At 44.4% G+C, this 25,194-nt stretch overlaps 1 protein-coding gene across 5 annotated transcripts in view; it reads left to right on the top strand.

Moving 5' to 3' along the window:
• LOC126542537 (uncharacterized) overlaps window positions 1–25,194 on the top strand; it is a 129,616-nt gene that overhangs the window by 83,925 nt on the left and 20,497 nt on the right. For 4 of the 5 annotated variants that reach the window (XM_050189649.3, XM_055077320.2, XM_055077321.2 and 1 more), the window contains 6 exons: window positions 1,934–2,307; window positions 4,913–5,161; window positions 11,027–11,155; window positions 13,515–13,671; window positions 14,954–15,216; window positions 21,486–21,722. In XM_050189649.3, the coding sequence (XP_050045606.1) occupies window positions 1,934–2,307; window positions 4,913–5,161; window positions 11,027–11,155; window positions 13,515–13,671; window positions 14,954–15,216; window positions 21,486–21,722 (1,409 nt within the window). The remainder of the gene's footprint in view (window positions 1–1,933; window positions 2,308–4,912; window positions 5,162–11,026; window positions 11,156–13,514; window positions 13,672–14,953; window positions 15,217–21,485; window positions 21,723–25,194) is intronic. The other variant, XM_055077322.2, reaches the window with a different exon arrangement.

Below are 25,194 nucleotides of genomic sequence, written 5' to 3'. Positions count from 1 at the left end.
GATTTGAACTGTCAAAAGTGCAACGAAGCAAAGGGTGTTATCCTATTGCAATGCAGGTCGATTATTACAAACGGCGAGCAAATTTCTTGACCGGCTTCCCTAAAGTCATCTTCCCGATTTGTTAGTGTAGTTCCTCAAGTCATACATGGCACATTTAATTGGACAGACACTTCTTCTGTAATTTTCGGCACGTTTCGGTGGCAGAAGTGCTCTTTAGAGCAGTAAAACATGGCTCACTGAGAGCAGCCCATGAAATCCTTACGCGCAAGTCTTCTCCCACTCGCTTGGCCACTTTTCGGCATTCAAGAAACCACGGTTTTCTGGCATCGCAAAGCGTCTGGAAAACTTTATTTTCCTGTAGATTCTATCATGGGGAACACCAGCAGTGTGATTGCGACTGAAATTAATGGTTCAGGCTCGCTGCACCATGGAGGTTGACAGTTTCTGTTGGCTCTACAGTAAACAGCTGGGAGCACTCAGCACTGATTTGGTACTTTTATGGCCTGTTCGGTGCCTGCGCAAGGCAAATTCTTCGACGCTATTAATTTGACACTGCATAAGCGAAAGGGTCGCCGCCGCTCAACGGCGTTGATGCCTCCGCTTGCCACTTCTCTCTGAAATGGGCCAAGTTCTTCATGCACTTCGAATAATGCGGCTTTAAATGTGTATGTTTGGTTTGGAACTAGTAAGAAATTTCGAATAAAGCGATTTCTTTATAACAAGGGATTACTGTAGTTCAGGTGTCGCCTCGAGCTAGAAACAGTGCGCATTAGAATAGAGATGGAGCGACCTTGTTGTGAGTAGTTTTCTCTGCATCAGCATCTGTTTGGCGCGTGTCACGCTTACTATATGGTGGTTCACCGGTGTGTAGCTGCGGAATCTATGGAAAATAGCAACAGCACGTGCAGAGCCAACAGCGATGTTTTCGTGGATAGCTCGTATGTTGACAACCTATGAACTCATGGGTTGATGGGCGGAATGTTTAATTTTGGCGTTTTCACTAAAGTGATTTCTCAGAGTAATGAACAGTTTATTGTCATTCCCTGAGGTTTGTTATATCTAGATTTCACTGTAACAGGTGTTGGCTAGACTTCAGTGCTGAATTCGCAAAAAAAGTGATAGAATATGCGCAAAAGAATGGGAGCATGGCGGCACTGCAGCATTTGGTTTCAGCAAACGGAAAGTGAAATGGTGCAACTGACGACTTTCACTGAAAGCTTCGGTCTGTGACTGCTACACTGTTCATACTGGACTTGAAGACATGATGGTGGAATTTGTTCCCAAGAATTGTGCAAGTTTCCCAATAATGGCAGATTAAATTTGTTGCAAAAGCAGTTGAATTTGCTCGTAAGTGCACAGCTTCAAAAAGGCCTGAATTTCAGCTGTAGGAACGGTGGTGGAACAACCACTCTCTACTGGAACAATTCAACTGCGCTGACTCATTGGCCGCTGCACTCTGCGAACACAGCATAAGAAACCTGAAACAGCTATTAACAGAAGACCATCAAATCAAGTGAATGGCTCAGCAGCCACCGGAGGATCAGCATAATGCCACAAATTAGTATGTAGTATCCGAATGTTTGCTGTAAGCAGATGCATTGTAAGAAGGCTATACTGTAGTACCCTGGCCTCCACTGTCATTTGTGCATAGAGCCACAAACACTTGTGCATGTGTGTGTGCATGCGTGTATGTTTTGCCATCATTACTTCACCTTTATGTACCTTCTATTCATTCCATTGTATGGTAATGAAATTGTGATACCTTGGTAAATCTCCCTGCCTTTTCTTCCCAGTTTTGCCCTCTTCATTTCACTTACTTGCATTGGCTCACTCACTAGGTGCTTAGCAGAGGGTGTATCAAAATTAAATATTTATCAAAATTATATAAAAGTGTGATGTAAGTATAACCTCTGGCACGTCTTTATACTTTCAGGATTACCTATGCGACCGCAGCAGCAACCACATCAGCCTCAGCACCAACAACAGCAGCAGCAGCATCATCAGCAACAGCAGCCACACCCCCATAGCCAGTATGGAAACATGTTTCCCCCTGGAGCCCCAATGCATCACCAGCACCAACAGCAGCAGCAGCAGCAGCAGCACCATCAGCAACAGCAACACAGTCAACAGCCGCAACACAATCAACAGCTGCAGCACCATCAACAGCCGCAGCAGCAGCCAAGTTCTCCACTTGGCAGTGGAGGCCATCAATTCCAGACTGGTCCTGCATACCAAGGCGCGTCCTTGCCAAGAGTGGCTGGAGGTCCACCCCATATGGCACACCATCCTCAGGGACCAAACATCTTGGTACGAGCTTTGTGCTTGTAATAAGCACACATTATGGGCTATTTCGGGTTCAGTTTGATTTAGCACTGCCACCTCAGTGCACTAGGCTGTCAAGCAGTGTCTCTTTTCTAGCCACAGCACAAATGGTGCTGTGACAATGTCTGCGGGACAGTTTTGCAGTTGCAGACTTGCCCTGATCACTGCTGGTAATGTGATCGTGCTACTCTCAGATTACTAGTAGCCTATCATGATAGCATGTCATTGCTTCTAGTAAAATTGTCTGCAGATTCGACCTTCTTTCTTTCTTTTTTCTCCAACTACTTTTGCCGCTGGGTTTGTTCAGATAAAGATAAGACTAACGGGGGTCCAGAGTATTTTCAGTTTACAGCGAAATTTTTGAGGTGGAAAATCTCTCTAGAAAGGAATTAACCTTCGTTTTGCAGAACTTAGCCTTAATTTCCTGAAAAGGAATTCTTGTTTCACTAAAGGTGGAAAAGAGTGTTTTAACAATTTGCAGATTTCACAATATTGAAGGCCCATCACTAAAATTAATTAATTGTACCTCACCAAATTTTTTTGTAAATCTACACCAATATATAGTAATATTGGCCCACGGGAAGTTAAATTGATGTCACCCAGAGTATGTTTTTGAAAAAGTGCCAAACCTTAGTTTGTTTGTGTGTGTGTGTGTGTGTGTTGTGTGTGTGTGTGTGTGTGTGTGTGTGTGTGTGTGTGTGTGTGTGTGTGTGTGTGTGTGTGTGTGTGTGTGTGTGTTTAAAGGGCCATTGTAGCTAAGGCGATAAAGCTGAAAAATGTCTGACAAACTTCAAAAGGTTTCTCACAAAATAAAATGAAAATGCATGCAACTACACCACATATTTATTTCATCATAAAATCCCAAGAATGTCAAAATAGCAGAAATGAGCATTTTAGAGAGGTTCTAAAAAAATGATCACCATATTTTATGACAATATTATAGAATACCAACCAAGAACTGGTAAATCCAGTATTGCAAAGACATGTTGCATTATATTGTTTTAAGTGAGAAAATATAGCCTATCATGTATAGTCATCCCAACGATGTGTCTCGTTCTAATAACAAAATAAAAATCACCCTCATATTGGATTCTGAACTCATTTCTTTTGTTGTAATAAAGAATTACAGATTGTATCTTTTCTGCCGCTTTTTACCCATATAGCAAAAAAAATTTGGCGAGGTTCCAATATATCAATTTTAAAGTGATAGGACTTCGGATTTGTAAAATCTGCAAGTCATTAAAGCACTCTTTCACTTTTAGTGAAATAAGAATTTTTTTCACGAAATTTTTGCTAAGTTCTGCAGAACAAAGGTTGATTCCTTTTATCAAGACATTTTCCTGCCTCATATAAAAATTTCTCTGTGAACTAAATATACTCGGGACTCCCCTCCCCCAGTCTGTCCTGTCTGAACACACCTTGCTTTGAAAACAGAATGAAAAAACTTCTACCACTCACAGGATATTGACAATGCTACGTAATGAGCTGTGGCACTTTAGAACATGAATATGTACTCATTTGGGCCATGAGAAATATGCATTGAGGAGTCCTTTGTCTAGCGAAAGATTGTAATCACCTACTAAATGGGCACATTATCTGTTAGGTGTTGTTTATAAATGCCCAGTAAGCAAATTAGATAATTATTGATTAATTACCAGCCCTGCAGTTTTGCCAAGCTTGCTTCAGTAGTCTATACTACTTACAATCAATCTAACCAAAGTGAAAAAAAAATTCACTGCAGTTGGCCTTCAACAGATTGCTGTGAAACCCAGTACAGTCTACGCTCATTACAATGGACCCGCGTACAACAGACTTTCAGATATATATAACGGACCATTTTTCAGCTTTAGTTCGTTCTACCTATTTTATTAATGCAATGAAGTTCACTTTTAACTGACCGCGCTACAATGGACTATCGGCTACAGCAGGTGAAATTAGCGGCAATTCTTGTCAAAATCGGGCATATAAAACGAACTTTTGCCATGTCGACACGGGCTGGCAACTGACTTGCAAGGGCCAGCCAATGATCGCGGCTCAATATATTGCACGCAAGGGAGGGAGGAAAGCGGGGTGGAAGCGCACCGGCGCACCGCCGGCTGTGCAGGCACCGTATCTTGAAAGCGGTCTGCAATGTGGATAAAATGCGTGCCTGCACGGGCCTGATCTTCAAAGCAATCTGTGATGTGGACAAAGTGCGCTCAGTGCCGGTAGCTTCGTATGTGCTGTGCTTTCGACGTTTAGTTTGCATTGAAGTGAGAGACAGCACGAAAGTTGATTCGCTTGCTGCTGCTGCCGCGCTTATCTTGCTTAATTTGCTATCGCAATCAATGCTTTGCCTTTCGGGCGAAATTGCGACTTCTTTCTTTGTTTTTTACTTTGGACATTCGTCACTCACGATTTGCCATAAAGTTGTTAGACATCACGCCGAAAGTTTAGGATAAAACGGACGTTTTTTGTCAGATTATCAGGATCCGTTGCAACGAGAGTCGACTGTATTAGTGGAGCCATAACATGGGTTGCCTTCTTAAACTGTCCTGTTTTAGTGGCACATTTCAGTGGACATAACATTATGGATGACTGTCTCATGCAGGAACAGCAACAGCAGCGGCAGTTCCACCCGCCTCCACCACCGCAGAATTCAGCTGCAGGAGGTTCGTTTCCTCCCATGCAAGGGGTAGCCCAACCGCGCTATGCAGGTCCAGTGCAGGCAAGCACAGGGTTTGGTGGGCCACCTCGGTTTCAGCAGCCACCACCACGTGAGCCCTTTGGCAAAAGGCCCGCCCCTGCCCCACCTGTGACTGTGCCGCCCAAGGCAGCCCGTCTAGAAGCTCCACGCATGGTAAGGGTCAGGCATGGCATGTAGTTTTACTGCAAAGCTTAAAGGGAGTTCCACAACGGTTGTCCTGTACGAGCAGCACTTGGCAGCATGGTTAGTATCGAATGTCAACTAGAGAAAGGGCATCGGTGAAAACATGCACGCCAACAATGGTGTCGGTAATGAATCATCACTAAAAACAGTCACCAATGCAGTCTGCATCGTAGCCTTGAAGCAATCATATAACCAGGCTATCGGAATGTGCAGCCGACACAGTGTACAGCAACCCGAGTCAGATATAACGGAAAGCAAGAAGTACTGTGCTCAGATATTGAGAAAGTGAAGTGTTTGAAAAGGCACATATCGCAAACAAAATGCGCCATATATAGTCAAGAATTTGCAAAAAAAATCTCAGGTGGATTTCAAGCTGCTTATTAAGCTTTTGGCCTGGTCTCTCGTGGCATTGTTGCAAATAAAATTCAGTTCAGGACAGTTCAATGACAAGCCAAGCCCTTAGTTTTACTGAAGGTTGTGAGAATTGCCTTATAAAGCTTCACTGTCTTTGATGTACGAGCTGCTAGAGTAGGTGTACGTCTGCAAAGGTGTTCTTCTGATTACGTGTTCTTATACGGGCTGTTATTTGAAAAGTGCTTATGCTTTCAAAAGCACCTCGAGCAGCATTGCTGGGTTCTGCGAGCAACCAAGTAAGTGCTGGTTATGAATTTGTCAATAGGGATACTGGTTATTGGTTATGCTATCACCACAATTCACTGGGAAATCATCCCACAGAATGTGTCAAGTATATGCCAACATAGAGGAAATGTAAGAAGACAAATAATCTGCTACAGAAGTCAGTGGTAGTACGGAACATGGAGTTGATTGTGGGAAAAAAAAAATAAGAAAAGCAGTCAGTGCATCATGCGGACAAGAAAAATGGGAAGGATGATGAGATCCAGCCGTTTGTGTAGTTGAATGTGCCAATGTTTCCAGTCTCCACCAAACATAAAGGAAGGGTAAAGCTGTGAAGTCTATGTAAAAGGAATTGCCACTTGAACGGAACAACCACCTCTAATATTGTTGTTTTTGTATTTAGACAACGTAAAAAAACTCTCAGTAAACAGAACTGAAAATGGAACTCAATATGTTGTAAATAGTTGCACTCGTCAACTTCTTGCAAGACCCACTGCCATGGGCATCAGTTTTTTCTGTTCCAACTATGGTTCATCCCGTGTCCGTCTCTGTAGTTCTTTTTCTTCTTCTTCTTTTTTAAAGGCGACAGCCTTAAATCTCTGTTTCTAGTTTCTGCATCGGAGGCGTGCGACGGCCAGTTAGGCCAACTTTTACCCTTGTCGTCCCTCGTTTTCTGCGTGCATCTGGTTAATTTCGGAAGAGTGAGAAAAGAGTCTTGTCTATTCCTATAAAGACAACCGCCTGTGAAACGCAACAATGTATGGTTATGCTTGCCGTGACAGCTGATGGCCGAAAAAAAGCTGTATTCACATCCGCGCCCAAGAAAAAGGCTGGATGAATGAAGAACTGATGAACGACTGGCTCGACACTGTCTGGGGTAAGCAGCCACGGGCATTACAGCGACTGCCATGGCTGTTGGTGCTCGACAGTTTCTAAGGCCATCTCGTGAACAGCATGAAGGAGATGTTGTGGGACATTAGGACCACCCTGGCTATTATCCCGGGCGGACTAACATCTCTTTTGAAGCATTTGGATGTCTCCATAAATAAACCCTTCAAGGACTACGTGTGCAAGGTGTATGTGGAATGGATGGCCAGGGGAGAGCATGGGCTCCATCCCACTGGCAGAATAAAGAGACCGCCACTAGAGACCGTCTGCGAGCGAATACTTGCAGCGTGGGACCAGGTTTCTCCCAGTATTGTTGAGAAGAGCTTCAAGAAGACGAACGCGCTCGACGGAACCGAGGACGATGCGCTTTGGGAGGGCAGTGACAGCGGCCACGACGATGATTCCCAGTGTAGTGCGTAAACTTTACGTGACATTAAGGTTGTGACCTATGCGGTCCATAAACAAACCTTGCAAAAGATGACATGTTGGATTGTTGGAAACAAGGACAATTGTATATATTGCAGTTGCTTTAACAGCATTTAACTGACTGCTTTATAAAAAACTTAACTTCACACAGATTCCAACACGTGCACTGAACCTGCAGTTTTTTTGCTTATTAAAGTTTTCGTTACTGCATGGCCATATATTGTAGATTTCAAAACAGAGTTCAATGAGTTAATTTGTAGCAACATATTTTTTTTTTTAAATGCATGCATCGCTGCAAGTACAACACCAGAATTTGACACAAACACGCACACTATAGGATGTGAACAAATGCTCAGGACGAACTCCAGAATGTTTGGATCCTGAAACTTATGAAAGTGAAGTTTGATTCCATGGTGTTTAATCAGAGGGAGAAGGGAAACTTAATTGTGTTCATGAAATAAGATCGCACTGATAAGCTTAGAGACAGTCATTGCTTAATGCTTTGAAAATAAGTAGTTATAGCTTACTGTCAACATTGAAGCAGCCTTTTGACAGCAAGAAACAGAATCAATTTTTTTCCAGCTTTGAGCATTGAATTACAGGCAATTCAAGCAACATAAAATTCTCCAAATAGAACCTGTTTAGGAATACCAGATAGGAGTGAACATTGATGCTTTCCTTTGTACTTTCTTTGGTTGAGTAACCTAGTTTGAAATGAATCCCATTAGCATGTCCTAACAAAGTTGATCTTTGATACCAGTTAAATAACTGACTAGCTTAAGAAATCTGTATGATTGCTATGAATTACAGCAAAGAAACTATAACATCTAATAAATAGCCTTAATAACATAATAATAATATTTATTTCCACAAGACAGGCTAACCTTGAGTGGTGTGCGAAGCTGAGCAGAAGGGTGAAAAACCCTACAGCAAATGCGCCTGCTGTTGGCCTAAGTTCCTGCATTATTCATAGCACGTATTGATATGATCTTCCTGTTAGAGATTCGCATTATACACTCGCAACCGGCTATATCGAACTTGCAAAAAAACGCCTATCAGTTCGATATAGAGCATAATTCGATATAAGCCTGCTAAATAATTGGATGTCATAAAAGCACATACCATTTATAAAATCACCTTATTGATGAAACTAGCTTAGTTTAACATGGAATAGTCCTGCATTTTCTTCTGCTTGGGCAATTTTGCTGCCTGCAACGTACGCACTTCGCCACATTGTGTAAGAAGTCAAAGCGGCTGAGGCCGCAACCTTCCGCATTCGCGCAGAAACATCGGACTAGTGCGAGTGCACCAATCACTTCAGAAGATGTGGACAATGTACTATTGTTGTTTTCCTCATTGTGCCCACTTTCACTTGTGCTCGGTACGATGTCGGCAGTGTAGTCTTCATTTTCGGGCTCTCCCGTGGTCGCAACACCATCATCTGCACTCACAAACTCATACACTGTTGATTCGTCAACAGCTTCCGGAAATTCTCACCACCGCGAGGAAAAGCCAACTTCTGGGGGCACCTTTCTGCCGCTTGACGTTCAATATATCGGGAGTCGCTGCTATTTTTGTCCGATGTAAGCATAATTTTTGCTATATATACTCATTCTAACTATACCGTGTCCAGAAATTGTTCGATATATAGAATAATTCGATGCAAACGGGTTCGATATAGTCTGGTTCCGCTGCACTAACAGCATGAGACGCAGGACAACAAAGTGGACGACAGGCGTGTCTTTTCGAATGCTATGATGCTACGTACAGGTTTCTACACAAGTGACATTAGCTGCTCAAAAAAATTGCTGCTGTGCCTTTAGAAACATTTAGAGAGGGCTTCTATATATATTCACAGCACATGCACCACGATGGACGAACCAGGCTAGCACTAAGGTTGAATTTCACAACACAATTTCCGTTCCACATTCAGTACTCACACATATATCATTAGCGGCTTCGCTCAGGGGAAGACGTAGGCTTTCAGGTTGGTGCTTGTTGCATTTGGTGCAAGAATGTAGCTAGGAACGGAAATCGCTTATGTGCCATCACGAGCAATATACACACATTTCTCCAAAAGCTAACATTGAGCACAAGTAGCACGAGATTCTCGTTGGGCTGGCACGACGACTTCACTGCATATGTGGTGAGGGTAGCGATATCAACTTATTGATAGGTCATCCTGTAGGTTGTTGTAGCGCAGGCAGAACAACATGGACAAAGAAGGCACATGAGACACCACTGAACAGCTGCAAACAGCTGTTCTTTATGTGCACCATGCCTCATAACACTGAACTTCAGAAACTGCCGTTGCACACTCCAAAACAAATTTAAACTTCAAAGCGTTTTTAAATTACGAAAGAAGTGTGTTATTTGCTCCTAATAAAGGCAGGTCAATAATCTTATAATGTACATGTTTTCTTCCTTACATTAAAAGAATTATGCAGCGTGGGCCACAAAACCTGGCAGTTAGCATCCCTGGGCATCTCACCAGTTGCATTGTTGGAATTGCTATCATGGGAAATAGGCCCTCTAAAAATCGCATTGCGACCCCAATTTTCGTCATTCCTGTCGCAGCATGTGAAACAGCCTTAACGCGACAATTGGCACAGCAGTGTTTCCTGCCTACTGTGTCCCGGCACACACGCTTTGATGCCATTTTTGCCTCGCAAGCTTTTCATGTGAAAGGACATATGAACTCATTTTTGTCCCTCCCTACAATTTATAGCCTATCGCTTCATTTATTAGACATATACGCGTAATGCACGCCGGTGGATGCACCACTGGTGGTGGCCTTGTGCAGAACACACGGGAGAGGACCCAGCCGCGTGCCTCTCTGTCTTATTCACGTTTTCAGAGCAAAATAGGCAACACCCTTCGCGTATGTGGGGTGGCCAAAGCTTCAAGGAGTGTCCAAGAAGAATTGTTGCACGGTGGGGGGCTCAAATATCGGCGAAAACATGCCGGTGATATGGTTCTAATAATTCCCTGCAAAGCCTCATCAGTGGGAGCAACGGTAGCAATGGATCGTCACTCCGGCGGGAAATTTCTTGTTCTCATCCTTTCCTTTGTCACGTCTTTTTTTTTTTTTTTTTTTTTTTTTTTTTTTTTTTTTTTCCCACTCGATCGTTGTTAGACGCGTAGCGACGAAGTTCGTCTGCAGTGCAGCATGCGGTTGAAAGGCATTTCGCTAAAGTTCGGAATGCCGTTTGCCGCTTATATTGTTTTCCGCTTCTTTACCGCGTTGGGCTAGCTAGGCAGCATGACTGCACGAGTGCATTGTGTTGTATTTTAAAGCTACAGAAGTTTGCAAGAACGGAAATTGTTAGTTTTATGTTGCCCGGTAAATCCTCGCACCAGCTGTCGCGCACTTCATCTTTTTACATCTATTTTCTACGTGGCTTCGCACATGTTTAACTGTTGCTAGTTGCTTCATGCATAACACTTGTTGATTCTTTTGAGCTGCAAGGTTTTCACCCTGCCTCGTTTGTAAAGGGTATAAATCACGCTGTGTCTTTTCGGTATCATACCAAACAAGTGCTTCTTTAGCAGCTTTATTCTTTTCGCCCTAGGGCATCTTAGATATTGTGTTTTTTTGGGAAATGTGTTTAGAAAATAGGTAGTTCAGGGTGAGATTTGCTAATAGTTGCTGCATATGGCATATGGTATTTTTGTTCCATTTTTTGCTGAAATGTTCGCGTCACGTTTGGGGAGTCATCATTGGATCAGTTTGGATGCTGTCTGAGCAGAGTGTGTCGCTTGGCCGTAGCTGTCCCTGTGCAATCAGGTTACAGGTTATCTATTGCGCTGTAAAGATACTCAGTTTAATTTTATTTGACATAAGCTAATAAACAGCTGATTATTTCATATTTTGCTATGCTACAGCCTCGAAAGCCAAACCAGGGTCCCCCTGCCCGCACGGTGAACAATGCCAACATCAAGGAAGTGCCAATCTTGGATTACCTGCCACCACCTGAACCCGAGAAGGCCACACTGCCTCCTGCAATTGAAGAGGTGAGCTCCCTGACATTACTCTCGTAGTCTGTTGCCCCCATTGCTTATTTCTGTGTCACTGATTCTACAGAGGCCAGTTGTGTTTACTAGGAGGCATCAGCACAATAAATGTATTACAGTGCAGTCCACTTATAACGATATCGAGAAAGACGAAAAATATGATCGTTATAACCGATGATCGCTATATCTGGACTGCAGTTATTTAAAAAAAAAAAACGCAGAACATACCTTTGCAGCTTCGAATTCGCTACTTGCTTTAAAGAATAGATGATGTAGAAAGTAGGCACTGAAAAACAAACTTTATTTCTAGCGCCAATGACCGTGTCAAGGGTTAGGCGCGCCGAAATAGTCCGAAACCGCGGTGTGCATGGATTCCAGCTGCTGCGCGAACACTGGCGGCAATCCTTTAGCATGCATAAAATCAATTAAGGAGTCGATCGACGCCAGTGCACTTTGCGTGGACATCGAGGTCGGGTCAAGGAGCCACTGTCAATCTCGTTGTCACTGGCGCTGCTGCCTTCGCCACCGTCGCACAACTTTGCCATCTGTCAAGACAGCACATCGGTGATCACCTCTTCGGTGACCTCATCACAGAACGAGGCAGCACTGTCTGCAGTCAAAAACTCCACCATCGACGCACCACCTGTGTCACCAGTAGGAACGAGCTCTCAGAGCTCGGTTACGTCAGCGGCTTCCACCGTGTTGTTCTCAGTGGGTTGGGGAAGTTCGTCCTTACGCACAAAGCCCGCATTTTTGAAGAAATTGGTGATGAACCACTGGTAAAGCGCCTCTTTAACATTGGCGTACAAAGGGTCTATAACCCCTTTTCCGCTGATCGGCATGGCCGCTGATAGCTCCTGCCTTCACAATCGCGGTGCTCCCGGTTTTCAAGATGGTTGATATCGTTAACTGGGCGAGCTCATACTTCTTCACAAGGGCGCTCACCTGAAGCCGCATCGAGAGTCCTGCAAAATATCCATCTTCGTGTCAAACGACACAGCTTTGGGCTTTGTCGGCGCCATCTTCGAACTGGGTTGAACCGTTGGTTGCACGCTGCTTCGGTGGCGTCAGCCTCCTATTGCTCCAATCGCGAGAGAGAGAGACGCGGGACGGGCGCTACCGTGCCGCTTTGCTTGTCGTTTTTTTTTTTCTCTCTCTATCTTTCGGAGCAACTGTGGCCGACACGCATGAAGCAGCTAGCGCCATCTTGTGGCGCGCTGCGCCTACTCAGCTATTCTCCGGTGCGCTGGGGCGGGGCGGGACGCGCTATGCGGTAATGGCGGCAGATACGAGCTTACGGAGGTAAACATTGCCTCGTCTCGACATCGTTCGTTTCAGGGAACTAAGCAACGCAAATGTTTCGATTATTTGGCACAGAAAACGCCGTCCAGACGGCAAAATTTTGATCGTTATATCCGATATGCGGTGAATAACCTATCGTTATAAATGGTTTTTTTTCCCATAGACCTAATGCATAATATGACACTCTCATGTCGACCCATCGTTATAACCAATATATCGTTATATGTGGTATCGTTATAAGTGGACTGCACTGTAATAGCCCAGAAGGAAGCGTGTTGGATGTTCAGAAGCAGTGCAATGAATCCCACACCATGTGAATGTCATCTTTGCAGCACTAGTAATGCTAATTGAACTGTTCTAAAAACTTGCTTTCCACTTTTGTGCACTCTTACTGTGGCTATGGGTGGGTCCACTGCTTCACCTAACCAGCCATAAACGAGGTCGAACCACTTTTAGCTTCCACTTTAGCTTTCAGCACTCGAACAAATGACAGAGATCTGAAAATGAGGTTTTACTCTCTTATGACATTTTTTTAACGCATATTCTCAAAACATTGAATGCCTGTCCTCTTCTGGCTCTCTCGTGAAGTGGTAGCTTCTTTTCTTTTGTTTAAGGTTGAGTCTCTTGTCACAAACGCTGATTGTATGGAAGTCAGCTAAGGAATAATTTGTCCTAAATGCATTTGTTATGCGTGCGATGCTGAAGTACATATCAGGGTGTGGGTGTTGCTATGTGATAGGTGAATGCTCCAAACCGTTCTCATTCCACAGAACAGTAACCTTGTGAGGTTTTCGAAGCTGCTAGAACAAAAGTGTGTACAGGAAACAAGGTGTTCAGGACTGTCTATGAGCTCTTTAAGAGAGGCTTCTTATTATTATCAGTATGTAAGCAGTGCTTTTTATGTGAGGCAGCACAAACCTTCGGGTTCAAATCAAGCAGCATTGCTGATTTCTGCGAGCATCCAAACGAGTGCTAGTTATGAATTTGTCTATGAGGTACTAGTCATTGGTTATACTATCTTCATGTAAGACAGTGTAATTCACCCTTCTCTTCACAGGATGCAGCCACCCAAGAGCTTCGGCGAAAAATTGAAGAGCAGAAGAAGCTGCGAGAGCAGGTGATGCGCATCAAGGAAGAACGTCGCAAGCTTGCTGCCATGCAGCGACAGAAGAACTTACTGGAGCAGCAGCTTCAGTCCACTGCACAACCACCAGGTATGGGAAATGCAAAATACCGCATGAATGGGCTAAAGGCAACAAAATGTTGCGTCATGTAAAAAGGCTAGAGCCAGGTTATTCATAGGGGCAAAGAGACGATTGCGCATCTTCAGTGTGGTTGTCCTCGTTTTGGTGCACAAAGAATGCCATTCTGCACCATGCTCGACAAGCTTGATAACCGTCCTCTTGCGGAAAGCAAATTGTTGCACCCTGGTCACAGCTGTTGCTGCTCACAGTAAATGATGCAAATCTCTGAACAATGAGAGCCAGTCCCGTTCCTTGGCACAACCTCCCAAGATGAGGCAGCACGCTGAAAATCCCAATGGCGATGTGCTCGGATTGGCATCGTATTGTCACATGATAATGATGGTGAAGACAGGCACAGTGTTAAAACTGTAAATTACAAATTTAACTCTTTATTGGGCGAACTTGTGCCAAGCAAAACAAGTAACACTGAAGCACAACGACAGCAGCGAGCAGAGTCTGCAATCGTTGAAAATTTGATCAGCAGGTCAAGCATGTCGGCTTTTATAGATAAGTCGTAGAAGGTTCCAGCGTAATTAATGGTGCCCGCGTGTCTTGCAGAAACTACTACACAATTTGTGTTGCGCAAGCCTTTCTTTTTGGGTGTGTGCACGTACGAACTCACAGTGACTTGTCGAAAAAGCAGGGATAAAAATGTGCAGCAGCAGTGTGAGAATGCGGCCATTTATATTGCGCGGGGCGCCTGGAGAGAACGGCGGACCGTCAGCGCACAATTCTACTGCGCACAAGCTACTGGGAAGGTCTATTCGGGGAGAAATCAGGTTTAACCCGAAAATGAACAATCCTACACGTGTTAGACCCTTTCCAATTTTTCTTTCTAAAAAGTCAGGCGCATGTTAGATTTCTACCTTGTTTAGGAACTTTAATGTTATCTCTACGTTAGTTCTATTTTGGACGCATAGAAAGCAGGCACCTGTTCGATTCGGGTGTATTTTAGAATCTGGCAAATACTGCCAAATGAACCACCTTGTTATGACATTTTTTTTTTTTTTTTTTTTGCATCTTGTTGAATTCGACCCGCCAGAAAATTAGAGCAATTTCGTCGATCCCATAAGGGTCGAATTCATGGAAATCAACTGTACCAGATTGCTATTGTCCTTTAAGTCTTCAAGATATTTGTTTTTTTCTCGTCTTATGTGGAAAAATTGTGCCATGAGAACTGTTCAAGCTGTTGAAGAGATTTGCTACTCCATGGTTGAAGTGTGAAAGTTGCATATGTTGGGTTTACTCACAGCTGCCAGCACAGCCCCCAGTACTGCTGCAGGCACCTCAACAGAGAAGCCACAGGCAGCTGCAGCCAGTACAGGTGGAAGTGTGAAGCAGCGACTGGGCATAAGGCCGGCCGCACCAGCTCCTGCACAGCAAGCCGAGTCTGCTCCTGTTTTAAAGAAGGTGGTCATCGTGAGGCGAGCTGGACAGCAGCAGCAGCAGCCACAAGTGCCTGGTGCAACAATGGCACCTCGAGCTCCTGGCCCTGTCAACCAAATAAACGCGGAGGTGGGAATTGTGGCATTCTACACGTGGCGTTATCCACTCTGTCAAAGTTGTTTCTCCAAGTTTGTGTTGTCAAGGATTGGCCCGCTGCTACTTTTTGCTGCTTCTGTGTTGGCATACTTGATGGCAAACTGGAAAAAGAATCGCAGATGTATGCCAACCTCAGCTACTGATACATCAAACGCAGCGAAGCTGTATAACTGAGTTCTCACCGCCTATTTATGGGAGTGCTATGGGTCTCTTTGCCGGCCGTTCATGGTGGTGACAGATACTGACATTTCGGACAAGTACTGCGTTGCTGACATATGATACTGACCACACCGTCAGTTTCCACCATTGCATCCGTACAAACTCCTAGCACACCTTCATTGTGGAGCTGCTGAAACGTGCATGAGAAAAAAAATTATGAATTACTGGCTAAAAAACTTTTTTTAAAAGTTGCCTATTCAAGTGAGGTATTCACAAAGTGACTTCAGTTTTATTATTGTTAATAATTACATTTCAAAGGAAAACTTCGGGACTCGGAGGCAGGTTACATTGCTAGCTGATAGCAAGCACGTCGCCGCATGAATACAGCTGTGAAACTCCCCTTAACAGCTGCACTGGGTAGTTTAGAAATAGCATTGAGTAGTTGAGGTTTTCTCATGTACATTGTTAGCATTATTGTAATAGGTAAAGAAGCAGACGCCAAGGTGATGCTGTGCTGCCCTTTTGGTTAATAGGAAGGTTTAGCTGTGGTGCTCCTATCTAAATACATGTAAAAGGAGAATTCGTTTTTCTCCTCAACTACTGCACCACATTTGGTGAGGTTTGTTGCATCTAAAAGAAAAACTTAACATCTAGTGACTGTTGGCTTCGAATTTTTCATTTATGTCGTCAATTTTTTATTAAAAATGGAAAAAATAAAAAAATTTTCAGGAAATGAAACTCCAGTTTACAACTCTGTGACACAGCAATGAAAATGATATCACAATTTTGTGAATTGCATCTAATAGTACACCTAAAGCGGACAAAATTCGTATGTTACACACGAATCTAAAAAAATTTAGTAATATGGGAATAAGGCTGTTGCAGAACCCTTGTGCACAACGTAACAAATTCATGTAAGATATAAATTGACATATAGAATTTTTCCGCTTTGAATGGTGCCGTTTACAGAGCTGTGATATCTGTTCTTAATGCAGAGCTATTAATTGGTAAACGCCATGCTTCTAATTTATTTTTTTTTAAATATTTTTTTTACTTTCGAATTTCTGAAAATTCTTTCAACAACATTCAGGCCCTAAATTGAAATTCTGCTTCCAACTGTCGCTAGAATTCAACTTTCTCTCTCAAATGCAACAAATTTCATTAATATTGGTCCAGAGGTTACCTGAAAAAAGCGTTTTTTGCATTTTACATGTATTTGACTAGGCCGCATTGGAGTTAGGCCCAAGCTAAAGCTTCCACTTAAGGTAGCAAGAGTAGGAGACTAGAATGTAACCCACATGGTGCTTCTTTTTTCTTTAGATTTAATGCTCCACGTTTGCTACCAAGCTTCCTGCTGTTTGGTGCCGTGTTTTTCATTGAAAGGATTCACTGCTGTCCGCAGTGACGCTGACTCTGCCTTCATCATCCTTCCTGATGGCTTCATAGTGCCGAACGTGTGGCAAAAGTCTTGTTGGATAATGCTGATCTGTGAAAGTAAGCGTCGGTGCAATACAGCGGATTTATGCTTACACAACATTGCATTGAAGCATATACAGTCGAACCCACTTATAACAATATTCAAGTGCCATGAAAATTCTATTGTTATAACCGATAATTGTTATAACCGGGTTGCATGAAAAAAATCAAAATAGGGGGATGGCAGACCTGATGTGAGAAAACTATAATGGTGGGGAGGACAATGCTCCTCCTCACCACCTTTCTCCATCTGGCTGCTTATTATGTTCACTCGTTTAACTGCTTCCTGGGCACGCCGATCGTGTCTAACAAACCACGGCTGTCGGCGTTAAAGAATGGCACTGCTATAACAACTGCAAGGAGGGGTCACGGGTGGCAAGCGATATGTGAGCACCACCAACACATCGCTTTGGTGGGCCCAAAGGGGGCCTTTTCAATATTGCAAGAAGGCTGCCACGGCAGCCTGTTAGCTTGAGAAATCCAGAAGAAATGCTGAGGCGAGATCGCCACAAGCATCTTGCCACGTACTTCTCACTGGCTTGCACGAGAAAACCCTATGCCCATCAGCCTTGCATGCTTTACGCGAAGCTTGCCGACATCCTTCTCTAAGGTATCCAGGTGCTCCTTGTAATGCAGCGGAAGGTTCCTCATGAAAATGAAGCCCCGGAAGGACTGAAAAATCTATGGGCACTTTGCTGAGCTAAACTGCGATAGGTGAAAGCCTATCTCTGACTGACTCGGCTATATCTTCATTTATTTAAAATTTTTTGTTTATTTGCTTTTATTTTACTTTTATTTGTTTTTTGTACTTTAGTTGTTTTTTATTCATGCGCAACCGGTGGGATCCCCCAACTGACTCTTTTTTCGGGGGGGGGTATGGGTTCTGAGGCAATCTGTGATGTTCTAGAACCACCTGTAAACTTTGATTGATCATCCATTGTTCACCTAGGGTCATTCATCAAGCGCCGTGACAGCTGTATCCAGCTGTGATTGATCACTGCTTTCCTGTGTCCACCATGGACTGTGCAGCCATGCACAGTCCATGCATGGGTAAAAGGCTAAAGGCCTGCACCTTAATGATCTGCCTTAATAATCCGCCGGTCCTCCTGTGAGGACATTGAGGCAGCTTGCCCTACCGAGAGTCATAACGAGAGCCATAGCTGCCGTGTCCATCGCTATCTGATGCAAGCACCTTTGCGATTTGTGAGGATCACCTCATCCATTAGAAGCCCTTAATTTCCAAATCTATAGCAGTGCGCTTGTGCATTGCCGATGATCAGCGGGCGCATCAGCCATCTTCCATTTCGGCGGCGAGTCAAACCAACTGTTAGTCAAACGAGGCTGAGAAACCGTGGGGCCAGGAACGATTTCGATGCAACTAGCAAAGATAAACGCGAGCAAAAGCTGTTAGCAGAACTGCGCTGAATAAAAATCCAGCGAGCATTATGCGAGCAATCTGCGAACAGCGCAGTTTGTACAGTCCATTCATGTTTCGGAGGGTGGGGTGGCTTAGAGCTATGGGCGCAGCTCATTCATGTTAGGAGGGGGGGAAGGGTGACGGGAGAGAGGCACGTGGAGATGGCTGGAAAATGAACGCGCGGCGGCTATTGAAGCAGCCGACCCATCATGGAGCGGCTCGAATTTCTCGTTTTCTGTTTTTCAAGGATTTCACATTTCACTACCATTCGGCTTGGACACCCAGCAGCCAGACTTCATCGTTATAACCGATAATGCAGCATCGGGGCATTTTAGTAACCGCCTTGTTTCACCAATGAAAACATAACAAAAGTTGGCGGTGCAGCAGCTTCTCATTGTAGTAACCGATATATTGTTAAAACGGGTGTCGTTATAAGTGGGTTCAACTGTACATGCGCACCTGCTGTTTGCTGTCGCAGTAAGAGCACCAAGACGCCTAAGTGTACTGGCAACACTTAGAGCAATTTCAGATGCGGCTGTGGAAATTTGAACCCTTAAGGGCAGTAAAAGGCATGCATTCTTTCTTTATTTCATATTCGTGGTTCTTTGGGAGTCTGAGAAATCCGGCTTTGACTCAACCTTATTGCTTGCGTTAGTTAAAGTTGGTCACAAAAGTTTGAGACATACATTGCACAGTAAATGGGAATTTCTACAATGTCAAGGTATGGCACTTCTAATTTGGTGTATCACTGTTTAGATTGCAAAAACTACTACTACACACTAAAGCTTTACACTCAAGGCCATCTGTTCTGCCTTGACGTGAATTCAGCTTTTTCAAAAATCCCGTGTCTCATAAGCTTTTATGGCTGTCTGTCTGTACATTCATTTACTGCATTTATGTATGCTCAGTATTGTTTAACCCTTTCAGGGTTTATTTTTTTCGCCATATGCAACCGCCAAGGGCCGATTTTTTTTATTGCAGATTTCAATTCTTCTGAGGGTCCTATTTCAAAAAAAATTTACCTTAATTTTTCTAGGGTGACTGTACAGTGAGAAAAAAATATTTTGCGTTGGTATATGTGTACCCTTTATTCATGAATAACAACAATAAAAAAATGAAATAAACTTATAAGAATGAAAAATTTTCTTAGAATATGCGCACACGAGCATGTTTTGCAAGTCTCAAATGTTCCTGCTCTTACACTAATATTAGAGAGTTCTAGAATAGGGGCCCCAAACGTTTTGGGGCCCCAAATAAATAGCGTCGAAGCCACTGCGCATGCGCAAGACGCAAACTGCCTTTGGGTTTTGCGTTGGGAACACTATTTCACCAATTTAGCAGGAGCCCAAATAGCGGCCCCAAAAGTTTTGCGTTGGCAAACATGGCGGCACCCATCGAAATGACGGCTCTAACCTAGCACCAAACTGGGTTCGATTCACGGTAACGCGTGAAGTTCGCAAGCTAGGAGAAGTGACTGCGGTTATTGCTTTCTCTCAACTAGCGTGTGTTATGAAGATTGACTCATTAGACGCCGCTGATTTTGAATTCGATTGTGGATTTTATGGCTCGTAGGCCTAACACTGCTAAGCTTGGCTGGTGAAGGCTAGTAAAGTTGGTTTGCTCAAAACTAAGCACAACTAATTGTTTGCTGCTTACAGAATAACCTCTAAATTGTAATTAAATGCGAATGCACGAAAGTCAAAATTATTATTCCTATCATAATATGGTATATTTTATTTAATTATTTCTAATAGCTTTTCTTTGACGCCGTAGTGGCGCTGGCAGCACAAGACGCTATCCACAAACGTAAAACCCTATTCTAAAACTATTCACTCCTGCGTGCCCCAACGCTAACACTCGCAAAGTTCTTTGGGGCCCCAAACAGTTGGGGCCCCTATTCTAATACTCTCTATTTACGTCCATAGCATAATCTGACTGTGTAGGTGAGCGCACTCAAGAAAACTGTGTGGTTGTGTGCCCGTCAAAAAAACAAAACTTCTGGCAAGCAAGCTTCCCCTATCTTCATCTTATCGCCAACCAGAGGCAATTATATATTGCGAGTCTCGCCCCCAAAAAAAGAAAATGAAAGGAAACACAAGCACGGTGGCATCCTTTTTATGTTCACCCCTGTGAGCACTGAACGAGCGGGAAACAGGCGACCACGCCTTGAGTGATTAGTGACGAGATAGCCATCAGTTTTGTGAGCGCAAGGAGCCGAAACCGCCCGCACACAGGCCAATGCACGAGCGCTAGTATATAGATGCGGCGAAGCAAACTAGCTCTAAAACAAACAATGCAACGAAAACAGAGAGAGAGAGAGAGAGAGAGAGAGAGAGAGAGAGAGAGAGGCACAAAAAAATATTCCCTGTACTCCTACATAGTGGCATCACATGCCAGGAAAGAAAAAATTAGGAAATTGGCGCGCTTTTTAAATGTACAGACGGCGCCGTATATTTACGTCATTGACCCTGAAAGGGTTAAGGGAAACTCTGAGAACTGTGTGCAAGAGCTAAGTGTAGTGGGGCCTGTTTGGCCAGCCCTTGTGGCACAAAGAAAGGTGTCATTGGTTTAACAATGGCATAATAGCTGAATCATACTTGGCTAGGTACTTTTCTTCCACGAACTTGTATGTGCTGGCATTTTTATGGCAAAGTTATGCCAGCTGGCAGGTGTTCATTTTCTTGTTTGTTTTCACCCAAGTCAGAGGAAACACATGCTGCAAGCATATGTCTTAGTGGCCAGCCCACCTGGGTTAACACTGTCACATGTGACTCCATGAACCTTACAAGTGTTGAACAAACTGTATTTTTGAGTGCCTCTTAGTTCTACTGCAACATGAATTGTGACAGTTCTTTACATTTCTTTGTGCACTTAGCTAGCTTTGTGCCTGTGGCACATTTGTTTTTATCAAGGCTCCATTTTTCGCTGGCAATAGCCACTGCATAGTAACTACAGAGCAGACACACCTTCCGTGATTATCTGGGCATGTTGTGCCTGTATGCACAACCAAAAAGAAGGGAAAGGAAGAAAATACTCTCTGGGGTCTGGTATCATAAAAAACCCTTTATAGGTTTAAAACAATAAATGGTAACTGCCGTTATAAATCTAATGTAAAACTGTCATGCACAATTCTTGTACTTAGAGTGTGGCACAGTGAGTGTAGTCCAACTTGGGTCGCGGCCCTTTCCAGATGGCTCCTCCACGGAGTGTGGGAAGCCTACGAGGCCAAGGTGGTGCAACCGTAGCTAGCCGGCTCGGTCCTGTGCGCACAGCGGGCCTGGCTGCAACCGGTACTGCCGGTGCACCGCGGAAGGTCATCCGCATTGTGTCCAACAATGGAAGGCTGCAGGCAGTGAATGCTGCAGGAGCAGCGGGAATGATGCCACCACGCCTGATGGCTCCTAATGTGCCAGCAGTGCGGCCCCAGGCAAGTTTCATCTGTGCAGACCTTTGTGTGGCGTACACTGCCCTTATAGCGTACCGGGGGTTCACCTCTAAGTTGAATTGCACTTGAACCTCATCATAACAAGACAGGATATAACGAAATAATGTATATAACGAAGTAAATGCAATTCCCCTTGCAATCCTCATAGACATTCATGTACAGTAAAACCTCGTTGACATGTTCCTGTTGCGTGCATTTTCCCGGCATAGGCGGTAGCCGGAGTTTTAATGATCGTAGACACTCCCCAGCCCGGCGCTTTGTGGAAGAGTAATGCTGAAACCCAACCTTGTATTGATGAGTCAAGCACAACCGGACCAACTGCATAAAACACTACAAACTTTACTTGAGGACTTCACAGATGTACTGGCCTCGGGACTTGGAATGTTCACCGGCCCGCCAGTGTAATTCCAACTCAAGCAACAGGCAACACATCATTGCTGCAAAGCTCGTTCCCTACCTTATGTCTCAGTAGACAAGTTTTCGGAGGCATCGAATCGGATGGTGGCGGACGGTGTTTTATCACCTGTAACGACGGCAGAATGGGTAACACCCATCGTCCCTGTCGTGAAACCTGATGGATCTATCCGAGTTTGTGTAGATTTCCGTCTGACTGTGAACGCAGCAACAGTTACTGAACAATATCCCCTTTAATGGGTAGAAAATATTTGCGCACGGCTAAACGGCGGGGAAGTATTCACCACCTTTGACTTCACAAGCTTACAGTCAATGACCATTGGATGACAAGGCTAAAGAATTAACAGTGCTCAACACACACACAAGGGCCTTTTCTGCTTCAACACACTTCCCTTTGGAGTAAGTTCAGTGCCAGCCATCTTTCAAAGACGAATGGACTTGCTCTTCAGTGATCTTCCAGGTGTCGAAGTTTACCTCGATGACATCATCATAGCGGAGAAGAAAAACGACATCACACTGTTGTGACAAGTGCGTCAACGTTTATGAGAGAATGGATTTAGGCTGAACCACAACAAATGTAAATTTCGCCAAAGGGAAGTTGCCTTTCTAGGTCACCGCGTGGATGCTTCTGGCCTGAAGCCCAAGGATGACAACATAGCAGCTGTCATAAGGGCCCCTCGCCTACCTTTGTGACCGAACTCAAGGCATTTCTGGGATTAATTAATTATTATGCCACATTTTCGCCTAATTTGTCTACACACTTTGCTCCATTGTACGACCTTCTAAAGAAGGGAGCCACATGGGAGTGGTAGAACAAACAAGAAACAGCCTTGAAGCACATAAAGGAAGCCATCCAGACTTCAAGGTTTCTAGCCCACTTCGACCCGAAAAAACCATTGCAGTTGGAACACAATGCATCAGCAGTAGGAGTGGGTGCAGTTCTCTCCCATCGGATAAATGGAATCGAATACTCCATAGGATTCCATTCCAGAACACTTAACTAGGTAGAGCGAAACTACTTGCACCTCGACAAGGAAGCTTTGGCACTGGTTTTTGGAGTGACCCATTAAAGACTGTTTGTACGGAAACAAATTTGTCTACAGCTCATAAACCGCTGACGGGTCTCTTCAATCCGAACAACACCGTTCCTCCCATGGCAGCAGCCAGGATACAAAGATGGGCTCTCCTGCTAGACAATTATCAGTATACCTTAGAGTACCGAAAGGGTGTGGACAACACAAATGCTGATACACTGAGTCTACTGCGACTTCCGACCAGCGAAGACGTGAAGCGTCTTGAAGGAACACCAAAGTATGTGCCGTACACTGACTCCTTAGCAAACGAAGCCTTAAAGGGGCCCCTCACCAGGCCCCATAGCAAATTGTAGTTATACGTTGAAAGTTGTTACAAGTCCTCTATGAAGCGGTCTGCCGCATAAATTTTTCAAATTGGATCATTAATAGCCGAGCTAGAAATATTTCAGTGCCGTGAATCCATGATTTCAGCAGGCAGACTCCACTGCCAAGCAAGACACTCTCTCCACTCGCCCCTTCTAGCCTTCGCAAGTGAAATTCCTTCCCTGCATTCACCCGTACCAGACCTCAAGGATCGCTTCACAGGCCCCGCCTTCATTCCCCCCCCCCCGTAGGCGCTACGCATTTCCGCTGACACCGTCGCGCGCAAGCTGTTGTCTCATTCATGCAGCGCACGATTTTGCGCGCTGTGCACTAGGAAACATGACTAGCGGTATAATTCATTGCTACACGAACTCTGAGGCAGAACAAGCGGATCGCAGAGCATGATCATGTGCTGGAGCACGGTAGAAAATGGCATAGTTTCGGTACCTACGCACGTGACCGCACGACCATAGGAACAAGCAGACGAAGCGGAAGTATTCTCTCTTGCTTCGGTGCGAAGCAAAACAAAAAACATGCAGACATTCCGTTTGTGAATTTGTCAGTTCAAGCTACAGATCACACAGATAACAGTTGTCTTGTATAATTCTAGAAGTCACATGTCACCATGAGCGACGTCACACTGCGAACTCGAGTACTTAGGCGCAGAGACACGAGTACGTCATCCTCCGGCTTGGAGTGCGGTGGTCATGAGGAGAAGGAAAAATGGTGTTCGGTTTGAAATTTTGAGATCTTTTCGCGGCGCGTAGCGATTTAATACTTTGCAGACACGATTGTTATCTCTCAGTGTATGCTCTGCTCTTGTCAGCTCAAAATGGCCAGATCTGCTGAGGGGCCCTTTAACAGCACGGGAACAGGTACAGCTGACGAGCTCGGATGCTACCTTGCAGCAAGCCGGACAATGGATTGTTAAAGGTTGGCCCAGCGTCCTAGCAGAGTATCAAGAGCGATATCGACCCTACTTCAACAAAAGACGGGAACTGACATGCAGGAGTTAATGTTCTGGGGGCACCGTATTGTCATACCTGCAGCTGCCATCAGACCTGTCTTAAATGGGCTACACAAGAGTCACTCAGGGTTGGCTGCTATGAAGAAGACAGCCAGGTTGCTATTTTGGTTCCCAAATGTGGATGCAGAAATTAAACGCCTGGTATGCGCATGTTCAGTCTGTGCGGAAGCCACACCAATGCCTCCACACCATAGACTGGTACCATGGGCAGTCACAAATGAAAGGTGGAGCCGCCTGCATCTAGATTTCGCCAGACCATTGGAGGGACACTTGATATTAGCTGTGGTAGATGCAGAAACTAAATGGATTGAAGCGCATCCTATGAAGACAGCGACATCAGAAGCCACTGTGGACACACTAAGAGTCATCTTTGCTAGGTTCGGTCTTCCCGAAACCATAGTAACCGACAATGGGCCACAGTTTATATGCACATTCTTCCGGGACTTTGTGCATCAGAATCGCATACATCATCTCACCACGGTTCCATATCATTTACAGTCCAATTGGCATCCAGTTTACAGTCCAAGGCAGAAAGGAATGTTCGCATAGTCAAAGAAGGACTGAATAAAACAGCTCAGGTGAAACTGCAGACACAGCTGGCCAGATTCTTGTGGAA

This window comes from Dermacentor andersoni, chromosome 2 (assembly GCF_023375885.2).
Source record: "Dermacentor andersoni chromosome 2, qqDerAnde1_hic_scaffold, whole genome shotgun sequence".
Lineage (NCBI taxonomy): Eukaryota > Metazoa > Arthropoda > Arachnida > Ixodida > Ixodidae > Dermacentor > Dermacentor andersoni.
Note: the sequence above shows the minus strand (reverse complement) of the source record. Positions and strands in the feature narration are given on the sequence as shown.